The 21,427-nt window shown below is 43.7% G+C and overlaps 1 protein-coding gene across 1 annotated transcript in view; it reads right to left on the bottom strand.

The window, feature by feature from the left end:
- The window catches only part of CAPN3 (calpain 3), a 396,758-nt gene extending 385,746 nt beyond the window's left edge, over positions 1-11,012 (bottom strand). Inside the window, exon 1 of the mRNA XM_078659629.1 lies at positions 10,574-11,012. Coding sequence (XP_078515755.1) covers positions 10,574-10,870 — 297 coding nt within the window. The 5' untranslated portion in view covers positions 10,871-11,012. The remainder of the gene's footprint in view (positions 1-10,573) is intronic.
- Between the last annotated feature and the right edge of the window lie 10,415 nt (positions 11,013-21,427).

The following is a 21,427-nucleotide window of genomic DNA, read 5'->3' on the forward strand; positions in this document are numbered from 1 at the left end:
TGCTCTACCTGTCCCTTGTACATGATTCTTGGCCAAAATTGCTACTCCCCGTGTGGTGGTGGATTGCTCAGTACATACTAATGCTGTCAGACCAAGTTCCGCCAAAAATTTTCTTTTGACCCATGGGATATGAGTTTCCTGAATGCATACCAGGTCAGTCTGGAGTACCACTAGTTCATTCGCAACCCGTTGCCTTTTATTGTGATCATTCATACCACTTACGTTCAGGGAGCAAAGCCGAATACCACCATGTATGCCACTATACCCCATCCATCTTCCCTGTAGCTTTGTGCTTATAGACTGTGTGCTTAGAACCATTGAGTTTCCTGTTTCTCTTCAAAGTACCATCATGGATTATTTTTTACTAGTGCCACCCCCCAACCCCCTAAACCCCGACAACCCACCTCCCCAGACCCCCCACCTCTCTAATACACAGCTTCCGCCGAAGCCGTGACCCGCTCGCACCCATCCCCAAACTGGAGGCTTGGAGACACAGAGTCTTCGAGATGGATCAAGCTTCTCGCCCCCCGGACCCCTCTGCCCCACCCAGTGTTTTAACCACTAGAATATTCACCCCCCACCACAATGCATACATTTTTTTTAAAGAAACAATGTAACAATACAGTAAGTGCATGGATTGAAAGAGGGACTTCACGAAAAATCCAGTAACATCCACGCAGCCTCTGAAGTAGCAGTTATTTGTGTATCACATCCAAAAATGTCTTTCTTTTCTTCTTTTCTTTTTCCCTTTTCTTCCCCTCTTTTTTTTCCTCCTTTCTTTACCACTTTTCCTCTTTTACAAGTATTGCAAATACTCAGCTGTAAAAAACCGCACATGCTCATTGTGGATGATTTTGAGCTTAGCTGGGTTCAGCAAAAAGGCCTGTGCCCCTTTGTCACGAAATGGAGTAATGAGCTGGCGTAATTGCCATCTCTTTTCTACAGTTAGAGGGCAATATTCAGGACGCACAAAAAACTCTGTCCCCTTCCTGGTTTTCTTTTAGTCTGGGCGCGCCAGATCATATATTGCTTCTCTCGCCAGAAAGCTGTTTACTGATATTAAAATCGCTCTTGGTCTGGCAGAGTTCTGGCCAGGCCTATTGCGCTGAACAATGGGGAATCTGTATGCCCTCTGGATCTCCCCGCTCCAATCCCATTGGGTTAACCCTGGAAAGGCTTCAGAGAAGAGTTTGATGATGAATTTCCATGCATCTTGCCCCTCAGCCCCCTAAGGAATGTCCAACACTCGGAAATTATTGCGCAGGAGGCGATTTTCCAAATCAGTTCTTTTCCAGAGGGTGTCATCCTTAGCGGAGCGCAAGGCTTCTGTTGTTGCCTTCTGCGCAGCAAGTTCATCCTCCAAATTTGATATGCGGGTCTCAGCCTCATTAAACCTGTTAACAAACTCAGAGCAAGATTTCGCAATCCTCCGTACCGAGTTCTGGAGTTTGCGACAAGCCCCTTGCGTGCGCTGGCTCTTTATATGGGTCTCCTCCCTATGGGTCAGTATTCTCTCGTAAATAACAGCCAGGGAGATATCCTCAGGTTTCTCAACAGCATCAAAATTAGGCTGTATCCCGCTGGCAATTTCAGTCTCTGCCATAAACGAATAATACCATTGGAAGGAATCTGCACTCTCAGCCGAATTGTAACCTGCGCCCAGACCTACATCCCCCTGCTTGCGCACGGTTTTTGGAATGTCCATTCCCTTATGTTTATCCAGGTCAGATTCATCCCCGGAGGTATCCGAGGGGTCAGACATTGAGTAGAAGGGAGGGTCTCCAGAATCATTCTCTTTCCTTTAATCTTGTTCAATCGTTCTTTTTTTGATTGCCTTATCCCCTCTGTCCGGGGCTGACTCTGCGCTGTTTCCTCCCTTCTGCTCCTTCTTAAATGACCCTCGAGAGATGTCCCATGCTGCAGCCCCTTCTGCATTTTTTTGTCCATTCTCCCCGTCTTTTAATGAGCATCTGGGGGTGCTACCTGTCGCTCCTTCCTCATTAGCCAGAGAGTTCGAAGGAGAGTTCTCCCCCTGTATGTCTGCACCCATACTCAACTCAAGTTCAAGATTAACAGGAGTGGTAGGAATATTTTTCTTAACTTTCCCCGTCAAAATTAAAGCAGGGACAGATTTCTTTCCGCCCTCCAAGCGAGTGCTGTCATTTTCTACCCTCAGTGGTGTGAGAGTTCTCCATGTTGTTTCGCACTCTGCCACGTCCAGCCTTCAGGGGCATTGCAGCACGTTCTCTTCAGCGTTGAGCCTTCCTTTCGCCGGCACCATCCACTCTCCGCACCGGGCGGCCTGCGCACACCCGGAAGTCCGCCTCGCCAGCACCAGGAGCCGGCAGACAACCAAACCGGAGCCCAAGCAGGCGCTCTACAGCATACCAGCTCCACCTCCGCTTCACTTCAGAGCCAGCATGAAGCAGAGAAGCCCAGCCAATGTTGCATCAATAGCGTGGTAAGTGGAGCAGGGGGGACGCTCCGGGAGATCAAGCTCGCACGACCGTACTCAAGGCCGCCATCTTGCCTCCATCATCTTTTAACTTACATTTTATTTGTAAAGTTTATTACATTTTAATATATATATATATATTTTTTTTTTTTTTCACAAAATAAAGATCCAGCACTCCGCTCGTTAGTTTTAGTAGATTTATTAACACACTGCTAACAGCCTACGCGTTTCGAACCGAAAGGTTCCTTCTCACGGCAGTGTTACACAGTTGTCCTTCTTTACTTTTTCATTTTAAAGGATGTGCAAGAAGAAATGCATTGTGGGACATGCAGTTTCTAAGCGAAGCTATTGCAATCAACCATATTAATATTTTACGCATTATAGACATTTAACGTATTCTGAGCATTATCTGACTTGTAATCTCATTGTTTGCATACGTTATTTAAGTCTCTACATTTTTATGACAATCATATTCCTATTGTCTATAGGCTGAGTGCCCATGTTTATCAAGCATGTCCCATTTTCTCCATTGCGGTGAGGAGGCAGTGATTACGATTAGACACTTGCTGGAATGCGCTCAATTCTCTTTTTGTAATCTAGTTCATTGTTTATATGTGTCAACGCACCAAGACATCGTTGAAACCAAAATTGACCTCTACAAGTATGTGAGGAAATTGAAACTTCGTAAGCATTTCAAAAAATACCCTCATCCCAAAATAATATGCGATACAACTTTGAATTCAAAAGAGACAGAAACAGTCGACTCAACATGTGAATTCAACACCAGTGAAATACCATGTCTACGCACAGCATATGAATTAGCAAATGAACTGTCTGCTACTCAAATAACTGACACACAAATATTGAAGGAAATGGATGTAACAACAGACAAAAGGAGAGCCACAGAATTTAAGAACAAATCGAAATTCTGTCCAATAATGAATCCGGGAAACAAAATTGACACTTTCTATGAACTAGTGTTGGCAGACTTAGAAAATTTCAAACAAACAGAGAACAGCAAAAAAGAAAATCTAACCATAATGGAACGCATGGCTATACAATCCTTGAAAGCGAATACAACAATCGAGATAAAACCAGCAGACAAGGGTGGGAACATAGTAATTATGGAAAAATCCGACTATGTGGAGGAAGCAATGCGACAATTGGGCAACACAAAAAATTACGAGTGTCTGACTAAGGATCCAACACCTAGGTTCAAGAATGAACTAGGCATCAAACTACTTGCTTGGAAAGCAGAAGGATTGATAACTGAGGATGAAATGAAGTTCCTCATGGTAGAGTATCCAATAACGCCTACAATATATTTTCTTCCCAAGATTCACAAGACTCTGAACAAACCTCCAGGGAGACCCATCATCTCCAGCTGTGGCAGCCTGTATGAACATTTATCAATATACGTTGATCATTTTTTATCCCCTATAGTACCCACTCTCAGTTCGTACATAAAAGATACTGGGGATTTTCTGTGCATACTAATGAACACACAATGGCAATCTACCTACTATTTAGTGACAATAGATGTCGTCTCACTTTATACATCAATAGAACATGAGATAGGCATAAAAGCAATCCAATACTTCCTACAGCAACGACCAGTGAAAGAACGCGAACACTCCAAGATGTTGACAGACATGATAAAACTCTGTCTTCACAACAATGTTTTCCTATTTGACAGCCAGATATACATGCAAAAGTGCGGTACCGCAATGGGAGTTTCCTTCTCTCCAAGCTATGCGAATCTCATGATGGGTTGGTGGGAGAGGAGCGTGGCTTGGAGAGAAGAAAACGATCATTACATGGCCAATGTGGCGTTATGGTTACGCTTCATTGACGATCTTTTCCTACTGTGGAAGGGGACCAAATCAGAATTCCAATTATTCTTCAATGAACTCAATAACAATGAAGTAGGCCTGAAATTTACCCACGTCATCAGTAACAAAGAAGTGGAATTCCTGGACACCAAAGTATATGTACATAATGATCAAATACAAACAACAGTGCACAGGAAAAAGACGGCCACCAATAGCATACTACACGGACACAGTTTTCACCCAGGGAAACTCAAGAAAAGCATCCCGTACGGGGAACTGTTGCGAATGAGAAGAAACTGTTCCGAGAATAGTGAAATGGAGAAAAACTTTGATGAGACTAGGGAGAGATTTCTTCAACGCGGTTACAAATACCATGACATTATGAATGGAGAAATGAAAGCAAGGAAGAAAACAAGAGCTGAGACATTGTTATCCAAACCTGACAAGGAGAATAGACAGAATAGGAATGAGATTAATTCTGAAACTGAACCTCCGAGAATGATCATTACGTACACCAAAGAAAGCTACAAAATACAAAAAATAATGAGCAAGTACTGGCACCTGATCCAAAAAGATCCGGACATAGGAAGAAATGTCAGAGAACGACCAATGATAACATATAGGAGAGCCCCCAACCTCTCGGACCATTTGGTTCACAGTCATTTTGAAAATAAAATAACTAATAACTGGTTAACTGACAAGAAAAAGGGATTTGTGAAATGCTATACTTGCAAGGCATGCAAGATAGGGAAAACCATGAACAACATCAAAGACCCTGCAGGCAAAACATTTCTAATTAGAGAACATATAACCTGTGAGACGAGCTTTGTAGTCTACATGCTACAATGTTACTGTGGTAAAAAGTACATTGGGAGCACTACCTGTTGTCTCAAGAAAAGAATTTTGGAGCACATTCGTGCAATACAAAAGAAAGACCATGCTTATGCAATGGCTAAACATCTAACAACTCACAAAGACAAAACATGGAAGGACGTCCAGTACTTTGGACTAGCCACCATCCAGCAGCACGAACGTGGAGGTAACAGAAAACTCAAGCTAAGAAGACTTGAATCAAAATTAATCATGCGCTTCAGAACAAAACAGCCTGCAGGATTAAACGGGGATGAAGTACTTTATTTCCATCTTTAATTGCATGCATTCCTTGAACACCATCACTGAATTAAGACTGCCAAATAGTATGTAGAAAGTTAAGATATGGATTACAAATTGTGGATTATTTGGACTCTCTTTATCAGTATTAATTTTGATCGGGCGATTTGATTTTTGATTTCTGGTGAGAACAATGGGCAGTGGCAAGGGCACTCAGCCCTAGATACTCGGATTTGACACATATAAACAATGAACTAGATTACAAAAAGAGAATTGAGCGCATTCCAGCAAGTGTCTAATCGTAATCACTGCCTCCTCACCGCAATGGAGAAAATGGGACATGCTTGATAAACATGGGCACTCAGCCTATAGACAATAGGAATAGGATTGTCATAAAAATGTAGAGACTTAAATAACGTATGCAAACAATGAGATTACAAGTCAGATAATGCTCAGAATACGTTAAATGTCTATAATGCGTAAAATATTAATATGGTTGATTGCAATAGCTTCGCTTAGAAACTGCATGTCCCACAATGCATTTCTTCTTGCACATCCTTTAAAATGAAAAAGTAAAGAAGGACAACTGTGTAACACTGCCGTGAGAAGGAACCTTTCGGTTCGAAACGCGTAGGCTGTTAGCAGTGTGTTAATAAATCTACTAAAACTAACGAGCGGAGTGGTGGATCTTTATTTTGTGAAAGATCAATATCGGGACCCCGTCCTGGTCCTGACTCCAGCACCGGCTTCTAAGTGCTCCCTCTGCGACAGGACGGCTTGTGAGTGATATATATGTATATATATATATATATATATATATATATATATTTATTTCACATGAAAAAAATATATATTTTAAAAAGCTGGATTTATTTTATTGAAGATTTTTTCTAAGCGGTGTTATTTTAAGTCTCTGCCTCTATTTGTAGCAGTTCATGTGAGTAGCCATGTGTGGTGCTTACCCTACTACAAGACTGGGCTGGAGGACATGCACTGCTATTTTGTCACTTTGAGGGCTCTAGTAACTTTAGAAGTGTCGCTTTTGAATAGCAATGTGCTTACTCCTTCGTGTGTGGGTATTTGTAGTAGCCTCTCCCTCCATAAACTCCTCCTTAATTTTACCAAAACAGTCAGCATTTTTCACTGCATTTAAAAAAAAGCCTATGTATTACTCCTGTCTTTCGCCCGTGGACAAAATAAGCTTTAAATACAACAACATGTTACTTGACAGCAGAGTAAAACAAATGAACATGAGATGGATATTAGTGGATAGCACTGTCTCTTTATGACAGGCCAAGACATTCCAATGGCATTTCCAAATAAAAACATAAATCAGCAAATAAAATATTGTTGTGCCAGGAAAGGAAATACATGAAACAACAAACATTGGGTCTCATTTTTAACGGTAAACATTATGATCCATCTGCAGTCTAACAAAAGGGCCCCTTGATGCCAAATCACCAAACATAAATGGAAGACAAATAAGACAAAATAAAAATCCATGAAAAGCCGTAAGTCTGATGGACAGCCCATGCAAGCAATGGCAAACTATGAAAAACATATGTGGGCCAATAGATGGATGGGGCTGACCCAAAGCTCTCTCTCGCTCCATACTTTTTCTTACTGTATTTTGTTGAATAATTTATTACATGAGGTCTTCTTCAAAACAACTACAAAAGGAAATGTTCAAATAAAATAATGATTCACAGACTCATTTGTGAATGTGTTGTTTTCAGTCCTCTTTTAAACATGGATACTTGTATTCAAGTCTCTATAATAACGTAATCATCCCCTCAATAGTTTAAGACTGCCTTTTCTATCACTGCTAATAGTAAGCCTGTCTGATGTTGGGGGTTCTGGAGTCTGTCGGTTTGAAGATGGGCATTGTGAGGCCGCTTCTGTAATGCTGGGTGCTAACAAGCCTGTCTGTCTCAACAGGGGGTGTTATAGCTTATAAGTCTCCGCTGAATGTTCTTGAGGGGATGAGATTTATATTGAATTTTATGAACCCTGCCAGTGTCGTGTGATGACATTTGTGGATTCCGTCTATGTTGATAGTTGTAAAATCTGTCAGGATGCTGTTGGCGAATGGTATAGTGTCATAAATAATTTTGATGCTTGTTATTCTATTGCCTGGCCAATATTTGTGCTAGGAATTCAGATCCATAAGTTGGACTCTGAGTCATCTGTTGGTTTATTGTTGAGAAAAGTAGAGTCTGTGAGTTTAATGTTTGGTGTTGTGAAGCCTGTAAGACTAATGCTGGATTTTGTGAAGTCTCCCAGTCTGATTTTGGTTGGTGCAAAGCCTTTCACTATAATGTTGGGTGTGGTATAGACTCTCAGTCTAGAGATGGATGTTGTGAGGTATGTCAGTCGAATACTGGGTAGTGTGGAGCATGGCAGTCTGAGGTTGATGGCTGTGAAATCTGGCTGTCTCTTTCTTGGTACCATGAATGCTATGTGTGGTGCTAAGTGTTGTGACATGTGTCAGTTTAAAGATGGCTGTTCAAGAGTACTGTTTGGATGATGTTTGTGGGTGTGAAGCCTACCAGATGCGGAGTCCATCTAGCTGATGCTAGGTGCTCCGGAACCGGAGAAGCTTCGGTTGGGTTTTGTATGCAATACTGTACTGCATGCAATATTTATAAAGCGCAGCTATCACCCAACAGGTATCTTGGTGCTATAGTATGTGACGTCAACGCTCACAGATGGTAGAGGGTGTGATTTGACAGTGAACGTCCTCAGACATTAAGAGAGATCAAGTTCTAGGGCCATGTGATGTGCAGTGCATCAGCTTGATGCCTGGTTGCTGTATAGACTGTGGTCTGACTTTTATTTGTATAAGCATTCAGTCTCACATTGATTCTTGTGAAGTCCTTCAGTTCAGCGGTGAGTGTTGTTAACATTGTGGTTTAAGGAAATAGCTGAAGATACACCTCTTTGAAGAGCCATACATTGTGACCCGGTAAATATTTCACCTATATCAAAGCACTCCCCCTAGATTCACTCTTTGACTGCATCTCTGGCTTCAATCCACGACAATGCACCAATGCCGTTCAGCTAAGTTTGACCTATCCAAATAATGCATAGATAATGCCAGCCCAAAGCTATAGTGAAGTCTGCCATTCCAAGCTGGCTAAAACTGAGGTCTGTCAGCTGAGTGATGTTTGCAGTGCAGCCGGTGACTCAGATGTTGGTTGATGTAAAGCTCAGCATTAAACCTTTGGGTGTTTTAAAACCTTTTCAATCTGTGTCAGTCAGTCCATATATATTTATTTAGTTTTAAGACATATATCTCATAGAAATATACACATTACAATGTATTAATTTTATAAACAGAGTATACACATAACAGTAACCTCTCAAACAGATACATTACAATTTCAATACTTTATAAGAAGATAAATATGCATACAAATGCAATCCTACAGAAAAAAATAAAACACCCTTAACACACAAAATCAACATATTAATAATTAATTCAGATTACAAGATTAAGAAACCGCACATAAATCAATATTTGTGCTCCGATACCACAGATCTCCCTTAACATATAAGCCACATCAATATATACGAGCCTTTAAAACTGCTGTTTTTGTATAAGTTGAATGTTTTGAGCAACGAACACATTGCAAATAAAGTGAAGAGAGCTTCGCTACGTGATCTCACTCCATGCCCTAAAAAGAGAGGGTGTAGATCTTTTTTCTTTAACTTTAAAAGAGGGTACAATCTAACAGCAAATGGACAACAGAATACTTAATTTTTAAAGTGCAGAAACAGTAGCTATTATTACCCCAAAACTCTATTTTTAAAACCAGCTATTCTCCAGCCAAGGTCAATACCTACTCGAAGCTGAAGGACAGTACATCGCAAACATCTTTTTTCAGAACCTGGGACAAATGTGGGAATGAGGTCTCTGTTCCTAGAAACTCCAAAGAATGGGCACTGAGCTTTTGGAGGCTAGATAGTGTCTATCCACAACTTAGAGCCTCTTATGGGTATTTGCCCTTAGAGTTTTTTCAAACAAGGCTATACCAAAGCCCTACACCAATTTTTCCGCTGACACTAAAAAGTTTCTCGATAATTGAGTTGCGACCTGCCCAATGTCTTGTTTCACTGCCCCCCAAAAAAAGGGCCATTGGTAAGTTCATGCGTTAGACAGGCCTCACAAACTAACCACATGCGATCTGGCCAGCAAAGCCTAGGAGATAAGAGACAACTCCAGCCTGAGAGCCTGTATTATCGTACTCGCTGGGAGACCCAGGAGGGCCCTCCAGCGAGTCGAAGCGAACACGACGATCCAAAGCCAACAACTTTGCGCAATAAAGACCCTGCAAAATTAATTTCCCTACCACTACCTTTTTCAAAGGCTCTTCTGATAGACCACCATACCTCGGATCAAACCTTCTCAACACATTTACCATACTTAGGAGCCCAGCTTTTACCCTCCTCATATAACTGTTCCACCCCAAGTTCCAAGTTAAAGTAGTCCCCAGATATATTTATTCTTAAACCTGCTCTAGTGGGACATTATCCAGAAACCAAGCGAACTCCAGTTTTCGCTTTGAGAAAATCAAGGTTTTAGTTTTCTCCATGGGTATTGCAATCTGTGGTTGGGTTGTCTGAAGCATGCACTGTAATGTTATTGTCACTGGACCTTGATTACTGATGATGGGAGTTGTGCAGTCTGTGTAATGACTGGGGTACTAGGTCTACAAACAGTGGTAATGAGCTTGTCTGACTAAACATGTGAATTAGAAATGACAAATGGCATAGCCATTGACATGTGTTGATCTCTTAATTGGTGCTGATCTGTCTAAGGCATAGTGTCAATGGAGTCCAAAGATGGGTTCGGTCGTGCCATCACTCTAGTGCTGGGTGGTATGTGGACTGTAAGTCAGGTATAGTGTTGGGTCAATTGACAATATTGTTTCAGGAGCTTTGGGCTAAGTCCTTCTCATGCCAGTTTAATGCTGGCTCTAGTGGAATTAGTTGCATGATTCTGTACTTACGGTGATTTGTTATTCTGAAATTAGATAATATAGTAGGCATCAGAATAACCATGGGTATTTGAGGCCTATCTGTCTAGCGCGCCCTGTTGCACAGCCTTAATCAACTTGCTCTCCTTAGCCCTCAGATCTGTCCATGCGCGCTTCACTCGCCATCATTGACTCACCGTTGGCCGCTTCCACTCAAAGTTGATGGGGAACTTTTGGCTGTAGAAGAGCGAGCTGTCATTCGCAGGGAAATCAGGATCCTGGTAGAGAATTTTCCTGTCCACGCATTTCTTCAGTAGCTCTTCGAAGGTCCTCACCCGACCACGGTTGATGGGCTGATTGCGGCTGAGGATGGCGGATAAGATGCCACCAGCACCACCCCCTACTGCAGTGGCCGCTGTAGAGCTTGTGTTCTCCGCTGGCGGCGGCCCAGCTCCAGTTTCCTGGGCCACCTGAGGTGTCACCGCGGAAGGCATGATGGGTTTACAGAGGGCCCTCTCCTACTTCCCCTCCAGCTGCCTTCTGCTCTAAAACCAAAAGTCTCCTCCTACAAAAGAAACAGGTCTGTTTACACCAACCAAAAGAAGTTTCCTAGGCCAAAAATTAGGATCACATTCTCGAGTGTTCTCATCCACATAATCTACCAAAAAACAACCACCCTGACTCCTCAAAGCTTTCCTGTACTCTGAACACTCCCTAAAAAATAGACTACTCAAATTACTAAAGAAAGCTGGATTTCTTCTGCAAAAAGTTGCCACCCTGTATTTTATTGTTGTGCTTCTACAAATTCCACCACCACAGAACAGTGGTGCTCATCCTCGCAATACAAATGGCCTGCACCCTTAAAAATAAATCGTTTCGTACCCCAAAAGGCTGCACCCCAACTGATGCAATTTGCAATCTAAACACCCCAAAACACTGTCCTTCACTAGCCACAACCTTCTACCCCGAAAAACACCCCTCCCCTTTTTTTCTAACAGTAAACTCTCCCTTCCCCGAGGTTTGCTTCCTTCCCGAAAGAGATTTCACAACCACGCCAGTTCCGCCAACAGCTCACTGCGGTGACAGGAATCTGAAGTGGTTTGTTTCTGTGCTGCCGCTGCGCGCTGGCTGCCGCGCTCCCGAAAGTGCGCACCTCTCGGTCCGTGGGTCCTCACTCCGGCGTGCGACGACCGTGGAGCGCCTCGGCCACTGGCGGTGATGAGACTCCGACCCTTGCAGGGCAGGGGCGTAACTTTATATCCGCTGGGGCAGCTGAGAGCCATGCGGGCGTGCTATAGCTGTGTTGGAGCTCGCAGGCAAGGCACCTAAAAATAGAAACGGAACGGACATATATACCGTCTTCCTCGCCTGACTGGGTCTGCCAAGACTGGGGCATGTTCATGCAGACCGCTTTTCCACACCAAATACCTGCGTTGCGCTTCGTAATAAGTGTTTGCTACACATTCCTTTGCAAGTAATAGACATAGAAAAAGTACAAATAATAGGGGATGGGTATCAGGTAAGGATTCTCCGGTGACGCAGAACGATGCAACCGTCATGCTACGAAGTTTTGTGTGTAGATATATAACGGTGTCCTTTAGGGGTGTTTATGTCCGCCTGTGGGTGCATGTGCTAAACATTTTATTTTTTGCTGTATAAAATCATGTGAGCACAATTCAGATTGTCCCACTGGAAATAGAGGTAGTTGATTTATTGGTATTTCTTTGTTTGCCTTCTCTGTACTTGTAGTTTCTTTTTGTCTAGTAAAGCTGCAAGACTGTGTGTAACAAAATGCAAATAAATGTATGAGAGCACCCGACAGGCTACTTAGACCTGACATGGTTCGATGTCTCAGGACTCCTCACTTTCTTCTTTACTCCAGAACCCTCGACCCAACCTCATCCTTTACCTGTTTTCCAATCCACCAAGGACAAACCTGTGACACAACCTTTCTACCCCTCATTATCTCAAATGGACTCACTCTTGTAGCTGTGTTTGGTGTTACACAATACATCCACACTTGATCATATACTTCTTGTACCAATCTGTTCCTGAGCCCTGGCCAATTAGATTGCTTCCTTCACAACCTTATTGAACCCCTCTACTAGGTCATTCTCTTGGGGATTGTACACAGATGTGGTTACATGTCTTACCTAGGGCTGCCCCCTAGCAGGTTGTATACCAACATGCCTGGTATTTTAATGCCCCTGCTAGTACAACAAGCATTTGCAATGCAATCGGTCTCGCTTTTGGGACCTTATATGTATTTAACTATGCAGCACATTAACCTGGGTGCTGAACCATCTACTGTTCTTTAACATGGAGGGAATGTAAGCACCAAAATGCGTGACACACCAGGTATAGGAACACATGGAGAGAAATATTGCCTTTCAGCAGGTAATGTTATAGTCCAAAGCTGTTTTTAATATAAAATCTGGGCCTTCGTTGGTCATATCACTGAAAATACTAGATTAAAAAAGATAATCATTGTCTACTGGTGCTTGTGAAAGAGAATTTCAATGGACTGGAATCTAGAGAATGCTAAAGTGATTCTGGTATTTTACTGACCTCTGCTGGTCGTTTTCTATTAAGAAAGTTAAATAGAAGCAGTTGCCAGAAAACATAAAAAAAGAAAGTCCCTCAGCAGAAAGCAATTCTGGTATTTTACTGACCTCTGCTGTTCGTTTTCTATCAAGACAGTTAAATAGAGGCAGTTGAACAGAAAACAAGTCCTTAAGCGGAAGCAGACAAGTCCTAGGGCTGATCTCCAGAGCTCACAAAGTACATACACATATAAGTATATAGTAAAGTATATAAGTATATACTAAAGTATATACAAGGGTTAAATAAAGGCAGTTGAACAGAAAAAAGTCCCTAAGCGGAAGCAGACAGATCCTAGGGCTGATCTCCAGAATCCACAAAGTACATTCGCATATAAGTATATACGAAAGTATATAAGTATATACTAAAGTATATACAAGAGGTCTTGAATGCTCAACCTAATAAATTACCATCTCTCTTTCTCAGCATGTGTTCCTCAAAGTTCACAGGAACATGGACAGAAGTGTATTTTCTTCTTAGGACACCATCAATCTATGGAAAAGTTTCAAGAGACAGGAGAGCGGCTATACGAATTCTAAAAATGAAAACACCACGTTTGTGATATTTTGAAACGTTATAAAGTTCAAATGTAACATTCAGTAGAGGAACATTCAAGCTCAACTGATAAGACAACGAAAATGTTATATTTATTCATTGTTGACGCATGTACCTTTTAAAGCACTGTAAACTACAGTTTTTTTAATCATCCTGAGCCATGTACTTTAGATGCATGACGGTTATGGGCACCGGTTGGAATTAAAACTATGCCTACAGGTAGTAAACAACCTGAGTTATCTCACAATATAATATGCATGGCTATAAAGTCTACAAGGCTCATGTCTGTTGCTCATTATTAGCTCCCACAAATATACACTGTAATGTACACTGTGATATTGCATTGCTTACTTGTGAGATGTAATTGGAACCTTGGGGTGGTAGGGGTTCTGGAGGGGTAGTGGCAGCTGGGAAAGATGAGGGAGCCGAGCAGAAAAACTGGTGTTTTGCCTACTGCTGAGGCTGTTTGTGGAATAAAGTATATTCGCTTCTTTGGTGTCAAGAAACCCTCATTATAGAATTTGCTACAAGCTCTTGTTGACACACACAGCCTCACTCTACAACGCAGATTGAACCCACGAAAGACCTTTGTCTATGCCTGATGCTGTGACCAACGCTATATACTGCTCTGTGGGATATGCATGAATTGAGACTTCGCACTCCCTTAGTGTGAACTCTTGTGGAAGGTAAGTATTTTCGGTGGTGCTCTTCTCTTCCTTTGGTTTGCCGTTGATCCTCACTGTATTAGGTGGCGCTTGTTCCTTGCGACCAGAAATTCTTTTGGTTGGTCTCATGCTGCCAACCAATAAGTTTGGTAGAGTTAAGAGACCAACAAAATATAATGATTACAATATGCATGTGTACCATCATATGTCTCTTATTTTGTGTTTTTCTCCATTGGTGTTATACCATTTTTATCTAACATTGCAAATGCATACTCAATGCTCCTCTTCAGTTTCTTGTTTAAAAAAAAATGGGGGGATTTTGTAATGTTATGTTGTGATATTACACTGATTACTCATATGATGTTATTGGAACCTTGGGTGTTAGGGATTCTGGAAGGATTGTGAGGGCTGGGAGAGATGAGGGAACAGAGCAGCGGAGAGGTTGTGTTGCACACTGTTGAGGCTGTGTGTGAATAAAGTATATTCTCTATGTTGGTGCCAAGTAGTAGTCATTACACACACCTACGTTTCTGAAATAAACACTGCCAAACAACCTGTTCAATACTCAAACGTCACACGGATATATCTATATCACATGACAACTTTGTTGTAGGGAAATGCCAGCGCAATTCTGAAGATTCTTGTATTGCTCTATATTTTCAATTATTTCCTTTATCAGACTCCACAACTATTTTCTACTCCCTCAGTTTAACCTAACAACATTTGTTGGGAGCCACAGACCTGCAGATTATGGTGGAGCATTTAGAAACCGACCTTGGGCATTGTGTGTGGGGGAGGAAGTAGGGTAAAGGCGGGGACGGGGTTGAAATGGAGAATAGAAAGAGCAGCAACAGCCAGGAACCTGTGTGAGATACAAAGCTCCCTGCTGCAAGGATAGTCTTTGCCAATTTAGGTCTGTGTACAACAAGCCTTTGCACTGATCCTATATGGAGGATGCTCAGAAACACTTTAAGTCCTTGGCTGCCTGCCCCCTAAAAGAAAATGTGTATAGCCTAGACACGCAGACAATGCAGTAAAGCAATCTGCATGGTGAAGCACAATCGTTCCATACTATAGCTCTTGCATGGTAAACAAAAGAGAGCTGTGCAATATTTGACAGAGATAGGCTTAATAAAATGTGCATTAGCTAAACTATTTTCTTCATTACCAAGAGAAAGAAATGTTTTGAAAAATCGATCAACAAATTGTAAACGATAAAAGGCAGTCCAGGCATAATGTTTCCCTGTTTAAAAATCTACAGAGTACAGAAACGTTTAGGACTGTCTAACGCGTAACTTGCAAATGTGTTCTACTTATCCGGCATGTGACTGCTGCAATCATTAGGAAAATGCTCAACAAAACGAGAGCCTAGGTCTAATAAACAGAGATTTCACTTATTGGACCCTCTTCCACCTTGCAAGTGCCCAACAATATTTGGGAAAATCAGCTCACCCACAATATATCGTACCACACTTCATCATTAGCGAAATTTCCACATCAAGGAAGGCAGATACCACCTTGACGGACTCAACCAGTTAAGGGAGTTCCTGATAAATATTTACTGGATATAAGCAACGATCCAGAATTTTTTAGTAAAAACATATTGTTGAATACCTTTATTTGATGGAGACCCTGGATATGAATCAAATACTATAAAGCAGATGTTAATCAAATAACAAGGATTCAAAATCCTTATTATTCTGCCAACATATTTCAGCCTATTATACTGCCCTTAACGGGTCAAAAGCCTTCTTCGGGGCTCCTTCAAATCACTGCATGATATACAGGCCATCTATTTATCTAGTGGGGTTCTCTGCTGGGATGACGAGTAGGGCACTTTCACATCTCGGTTCGGTTGAGTAAGGCTCTGCCCTACACACAACTCACAACAGAGGCCTGGCGTGTGCAACGAAGTTGGAGATAGTACCACGGTGTAGTGGTCTGCATATCTTAGGCGGACATGCCCCTGAAGCATGCCACAGTGTAGTCTCTCCCCAACATATGATGATGTAATGGGTCACCAACACCCAAGACTGTAGTGTATCATTATTACCTCAGAGTCCAGTGTCTCAAAAACACATCAGGGGGTCCATTACGATGTTGGGCGGATCGCCACCGTCATCGTGGCGGTGGGGATCCACCCGACATTAATGCCCGCCCACCACCCATTTCCACCCGCCATATTACTATGGCAGGGGGGCCGCGGCGGACGTAAACACCGTCCGCCGCTTTTCCGCCACGGTCGCCTTACGGCCGGGGTGGAAAATGTTTAATATGGTGGCGGCCGCCAGCCATATTAGGATGGGCCTGCAGACATGCCTTTCCGTGGCGGCAAAGCCGCAACGGAAAGGCATGCGGAGACTCCCGTGGGGGCCCGTTGCGGGCCCCCTGGGACTCTACGGGGTGGGGGGTGCACATGGGGGGTACCTTTGGTACCACCCCAGCATTTCAAGGTGCAACATGGCAGGCACTGCGCGGTGCCTGTCATGTTGTGCTTTGAAATGCACAACGTGCATTTTTACCATTGCTGCGGGGGGGCGCTTTCTGCACCGCTCGCCGCAACGGTAAAAATACAGGATGCGCCCGCCAGTGTTGCGGGCGCATCCTAATTGTCAAGGCGGGACTGCCGCTCCTATGGCGGGCAGTCCCGTTTTGCACTGGGATGGCGGGCAGACTAAGTCCGCCCGCCATCCTAATGGACCCCCAGGTGTAGAGTCTCAGCACCAACTCAGGATGCATATTGGCATCGCAATCTCAGGGGCCAGTGTTTAATACCTTGGTGCACTGCTGCCACTGCCTTTCCCCCACTTTTTGCTGGCCATCCCCCATTCTTGTTAATGTCATCCTTCCCTAAGAATATTACTGTTAGGTGTATCTGTAAGTGTCCTTCCCCTATACACCACTGCCCTCCTTTCAACCTATTACTTCTTTTCCTCCTTCCACTGCTTTTTTAGCCCCAAATGTTGCTTGTGCTATTGTGCTTTGCTATTCAACAAGCACTGGGGCATAAACACTAGTCAAACCAATAGATACTCATCCAGTAGCAAAAGTAAGACCAACTGACTTTGCCAACTCTGGTTTTAAATGTTGGATCAAGCATTCGTAAAAACATAGTGTAGCTTTTGAACTAACACACAAAACAGAAGAAAGACATGACAGGATAGTTTATATATATGAACTTATACTGTATGCACACTAACATCCATAGTTTAGGAAGAGAGGGAGGGGTCAGTCAGCTCTAATTGAGCACGATCTGCGCTAGACCCAGTGAAGTAGGCTGAATTTGCCCCCGTGTAACTTGTCGGCGGCATGACATACTCAGCAGTGCCTACACTTGTCTGCTTTCTGTTTGGAGCTGCAACCTCAGAGGTTTTTAGGTCTCGGCTAGCGTAGGCTGCGCACATGCGCAGTCTCGCTAGTGAGATTTAATGAGATAGAGTAAGTTTCACTAGCAAGGTTAAGGCCCGCCCCTCTTTTCCATTGGCTGGCGTCACCGTTCATGCTAAACGGTGGCCAGCCATTGGAAAAGAGGTGTTAGTGACGTACTCTTTTCTCTTTTGAAGCCGTCCCACTTGGACTGGCTTCCTTGACTCACTGCTGTGGTAAAAGGTTTCTTATTTTCTTTATGGGTCCAAACAGATGGCCCCATAAAGAAAATAAAAACCTTTTACGCCAGCAGCAAGTCAACCCGTGCCCGTCCAAGTGGGACGGCTCAAAAAGAGAAAAGGCTGTGTCATGGCGAGCGTGCAGTGCTCGCTTCTGAAAATACTGTTTCTGTTATCTGTGTTTCAATTTGAATTAAATGCTTTTTCGAAGCTCGTTAAATACATAAACGCCTCTCCCAGACGTGTTGCATATTTATACAGTAAGGTTCTGGAGCCGCTTCCTGCTGCAGGCATGTTGCCGGTTATTGCCGAATATGTTCTAATAATGTCAGAGTAAACTTGGTCAGGGAGCGTGGGTGCAGCGCCCGGCTCTCTAGGTAACAGTGAGTGCTCCGACTCATAAAGGAGCTTCCTTGGCCTGATTGTGGGGAAGGCCCTCAGAGGAGCCCGTTCTCGTCATACCTGCGGCACGTGACTTCATCAACACCAAGGCTCCGTCTTGCTGCGGTGCCTTGTCCCGGCGCTGGGGGACTTCCCCCCAGCTGTTACCGTCCCTCGTTCTTTATTACTTTCAGAGAACCTTTCAGGAGCTTAATTGTGTTTTTGAATGCGTACAAATGGGAGCAGGATGCTGTCAGGTAAACACATGTAGAGCTGTCGCAGGACGCACTGTTTTTCAAGTATTTTTACTGGCCCGTTGGCTCGCCTTTCCAGCCAGCCACGCGTCCATCCGTCGTGGATTGTAACTTTCACGGACAGGCATGCGCTCCACACCGCGCACATGCGTACTGTAGTTTCATGTCATTTACATGGCATGTTTACGTTGCTTTTATGTCCTTGTAAACCCCATCCGGGCGCAGCGATCCCGTATGGTTCGTCACGTCTAATTTCGCCCCGAGGGTCGCCGCCTCTGCCCGTAGTGCTCGAGGCCTGCAGCACACTGTTACCACCTAGCCCTTCAGCACACTGTCGCCACCTCGCCCTACTATGGCCTGAGGCACAGCACAACACCAATTAACCACGAGTCGTGCAGCAGCACAGCCAACAAGATGGGTGGGATCTGCAGCAGTTCATGGAAAGCAGGCCATGCTCCCTGAAGAACACCGCTTTCAGACCAGACCCTGGGCCAGCAGTACACTGTTGCACGGCGCACTACCTTCAGCCCTGAACCTGCAGCAGACGCCGTGACTCTCGAGCCGCTATACCATAGAAATACTTGAGTATCTGAGCCACCGGCAAGCAGCACTACCAGTCCACAGTGGACATCAAGCTCTCATAAGAGCCACCCAGCACCGTAAATGGCATAACACAGACCTAAGACGCTGTAATGACTGGTCCAGGAGGCTCGCTTTCTGTACCAAATCTAGAAAGAGGCCTTTATGAGGTTACCCATTGTTGCTGCTGTGACCAGAACTGTTTTTGGTTGTCTTATAACCGGGAGCTATTCAAGGCATGGGAATACCTTGTGGTGCTGCTTACCTGGTGATCCCATCCTGGCCCAGATGTGGGCGCACGGTGTGACCTGACAATAGCCCTTACACCAATGATGCTGCTGCTCTATTTCCCCTCTGAGCTGCATGGCCACTTCTTCCTACTAGTAATGGTTTTTTTCCAATACAAATGACAGCCTTCTCTGGAGCGAGGCAGGTGGTTCGTACGGTACTGCGTCGTGCTCTCCCCACTGCCTCCTTTTCGCTGGCACCGCAAAAGATTGAGGAAGCCTCGGGTGACGGTGCAGATTTTTTTTCTCCTCCTCCCACCCAACCCCTCCCCCAGAGTGTTCTCGTTCCTGGTGGTGACCTACTTTCTTATTTCTGAAATGCTGTTCCGTTGATTTATGCTATGTCGACGTCTCAAGGTCTCCCTTCACCTATCCCTGTGGATAATGGTGAAATTAAGCTCTTTATTCACAAATCGGCACCCACTATGCACTTCGATGTTATTTTCGTGAAATGAGTCGATATGGTTTTGAATTTTCGATCTTGTAAGAGTACATTTGTTGTTCTTGTGGTAAATGCCTCAAAGTGTCTATTTTCGAAAATGATACCATCTAATTTTTGACTGCATCAGATTTGATTTTGGCAGCGCTCCTGTGACAAGCAAGTTTCAACTGTCCGGATGCGGTGTGTAGTGGAGGGTACCTTAAACTGCAGGCATCTGCCAGAAGAGGTATACCGGCCACTGGTGGGGTTTAACAGAAGTTATGTGAAGCTGCTTGATTCCCTGACAGATCATAGTTTACTTGGGAATGTCTGCATGTTGAATCATGGGAACTGAGATGATTAAATTCTTGAGAAGGGTTTTTACAAATGTTCTTGGCGTTTCCTTGGTAGCTAGTGTAGTGTGCTCCTCATTGGCTGAAGCACATGAGCAGGGACACGTGGCAAGACTTTCTCTTTCTGACCGCGTGTTATAATATTGCCCTGTCTGTTATTAAAGTGTTCCGCAGCCAGTAGGGGCAAATAGGAGATACTAGCCCGATTGCAACTAGCAATTTCACTGTGAAGTCCCATCTGCTTCTACTGGCTCTCACGCTGGGTGCTGTATATCCCACGAGTGACACACAGCTGCATCGTGATGGTCGATTACCATTCTGTCCCTACCTCTATATGACAGGGCGTAACCAAATATGTATAACTAGCAGCCCGTCCCGACGTTGTCCTGTTATGAATTGCTGCCGGCCAGTAGTATATTGTTTTGTAGGATTTCGTTTTGATAGCATTTCTTATCTGTGACAGGCCTGTGAAATGCTCCGATTCACAGTGCACTACTGATGCACTTAAGAATGCGCGTTCAGTAGTGTGTGAACTCGAGTTTCCCTACTATATTTTTCCTTGCAATATTATATAGCGCGAACTCCACAAGATGGCATGAGCACAATTTACATTACAGAAGAACACATTCATTTGTGGTAGGCACGGGGAGACAAAGCGATTTGCCTGGAATCACAGGATGTTGAGCTGATGCCGAGATTCGAACGTAGCTCCCCAGCTCTAAATTTCGCAATTCTAGAACTTGTAGCGGGAGGTGTTTCTAAAAGTGTATGTTGGTACTGGCCATCAATGAGAGAGACCTGTGCATTTTTCAAATGGGTGGTGAAAAAATAGGAGTATGTTGCTGGAGATGTGGGCCGCCGTGCCACCAATGTACTTACCGGGGGAGGTAAACACCCATTATTTCGCAACTTTCTTTCCGCATACCACACTCCGCATGCTTTCATTACGAAAGTACCATGACTCCGCAATGGCATTATAACGCATGGCATTACATTTTATATGCTTTTACCACGCATACATTTACAACGAAATTCGTTGTAAATGCATGAATGGTAAGAGCATGTTTTTTTTTTAAATGTTTGGATAAGGTAAGTATGGGTATAGGGGTATATGTTTTGGGGTACTGAGGTATATGTTTTGGGGTGTTTGGGTATTTTAAGGGTTCAGATATAGTTTTGGGTATGGGGTACAGGGGTAGTTGTAGGGTTTAGGGATAGGTATGGGTTTTGGGGTACAGGGGTATTTTTAGGGTTCAGGGCTAGGTTTGGGTTTTGGGGTACAGGGGTATTTTTAGGGTTTAGGGCTAGCTTTGGGGTTTGGGGTACAGGGGTATTTTAGGGTTCAGGGGT

This window comes from Lissotriton helveticus, chromosome 9 (genome assembly GCF_964261635.1).
Source record: "Lissotriton helveticus chromosome 9, aLisHel1.1, whole genome shotgun sequence".
NCBI classification, from domain to species: domain Eukaryota; kingdom Metazoa; phylum Chordata; class Amphibia; order Caudata; family Salamandridae; genus Lissotriton; species Lissotriton helveticus.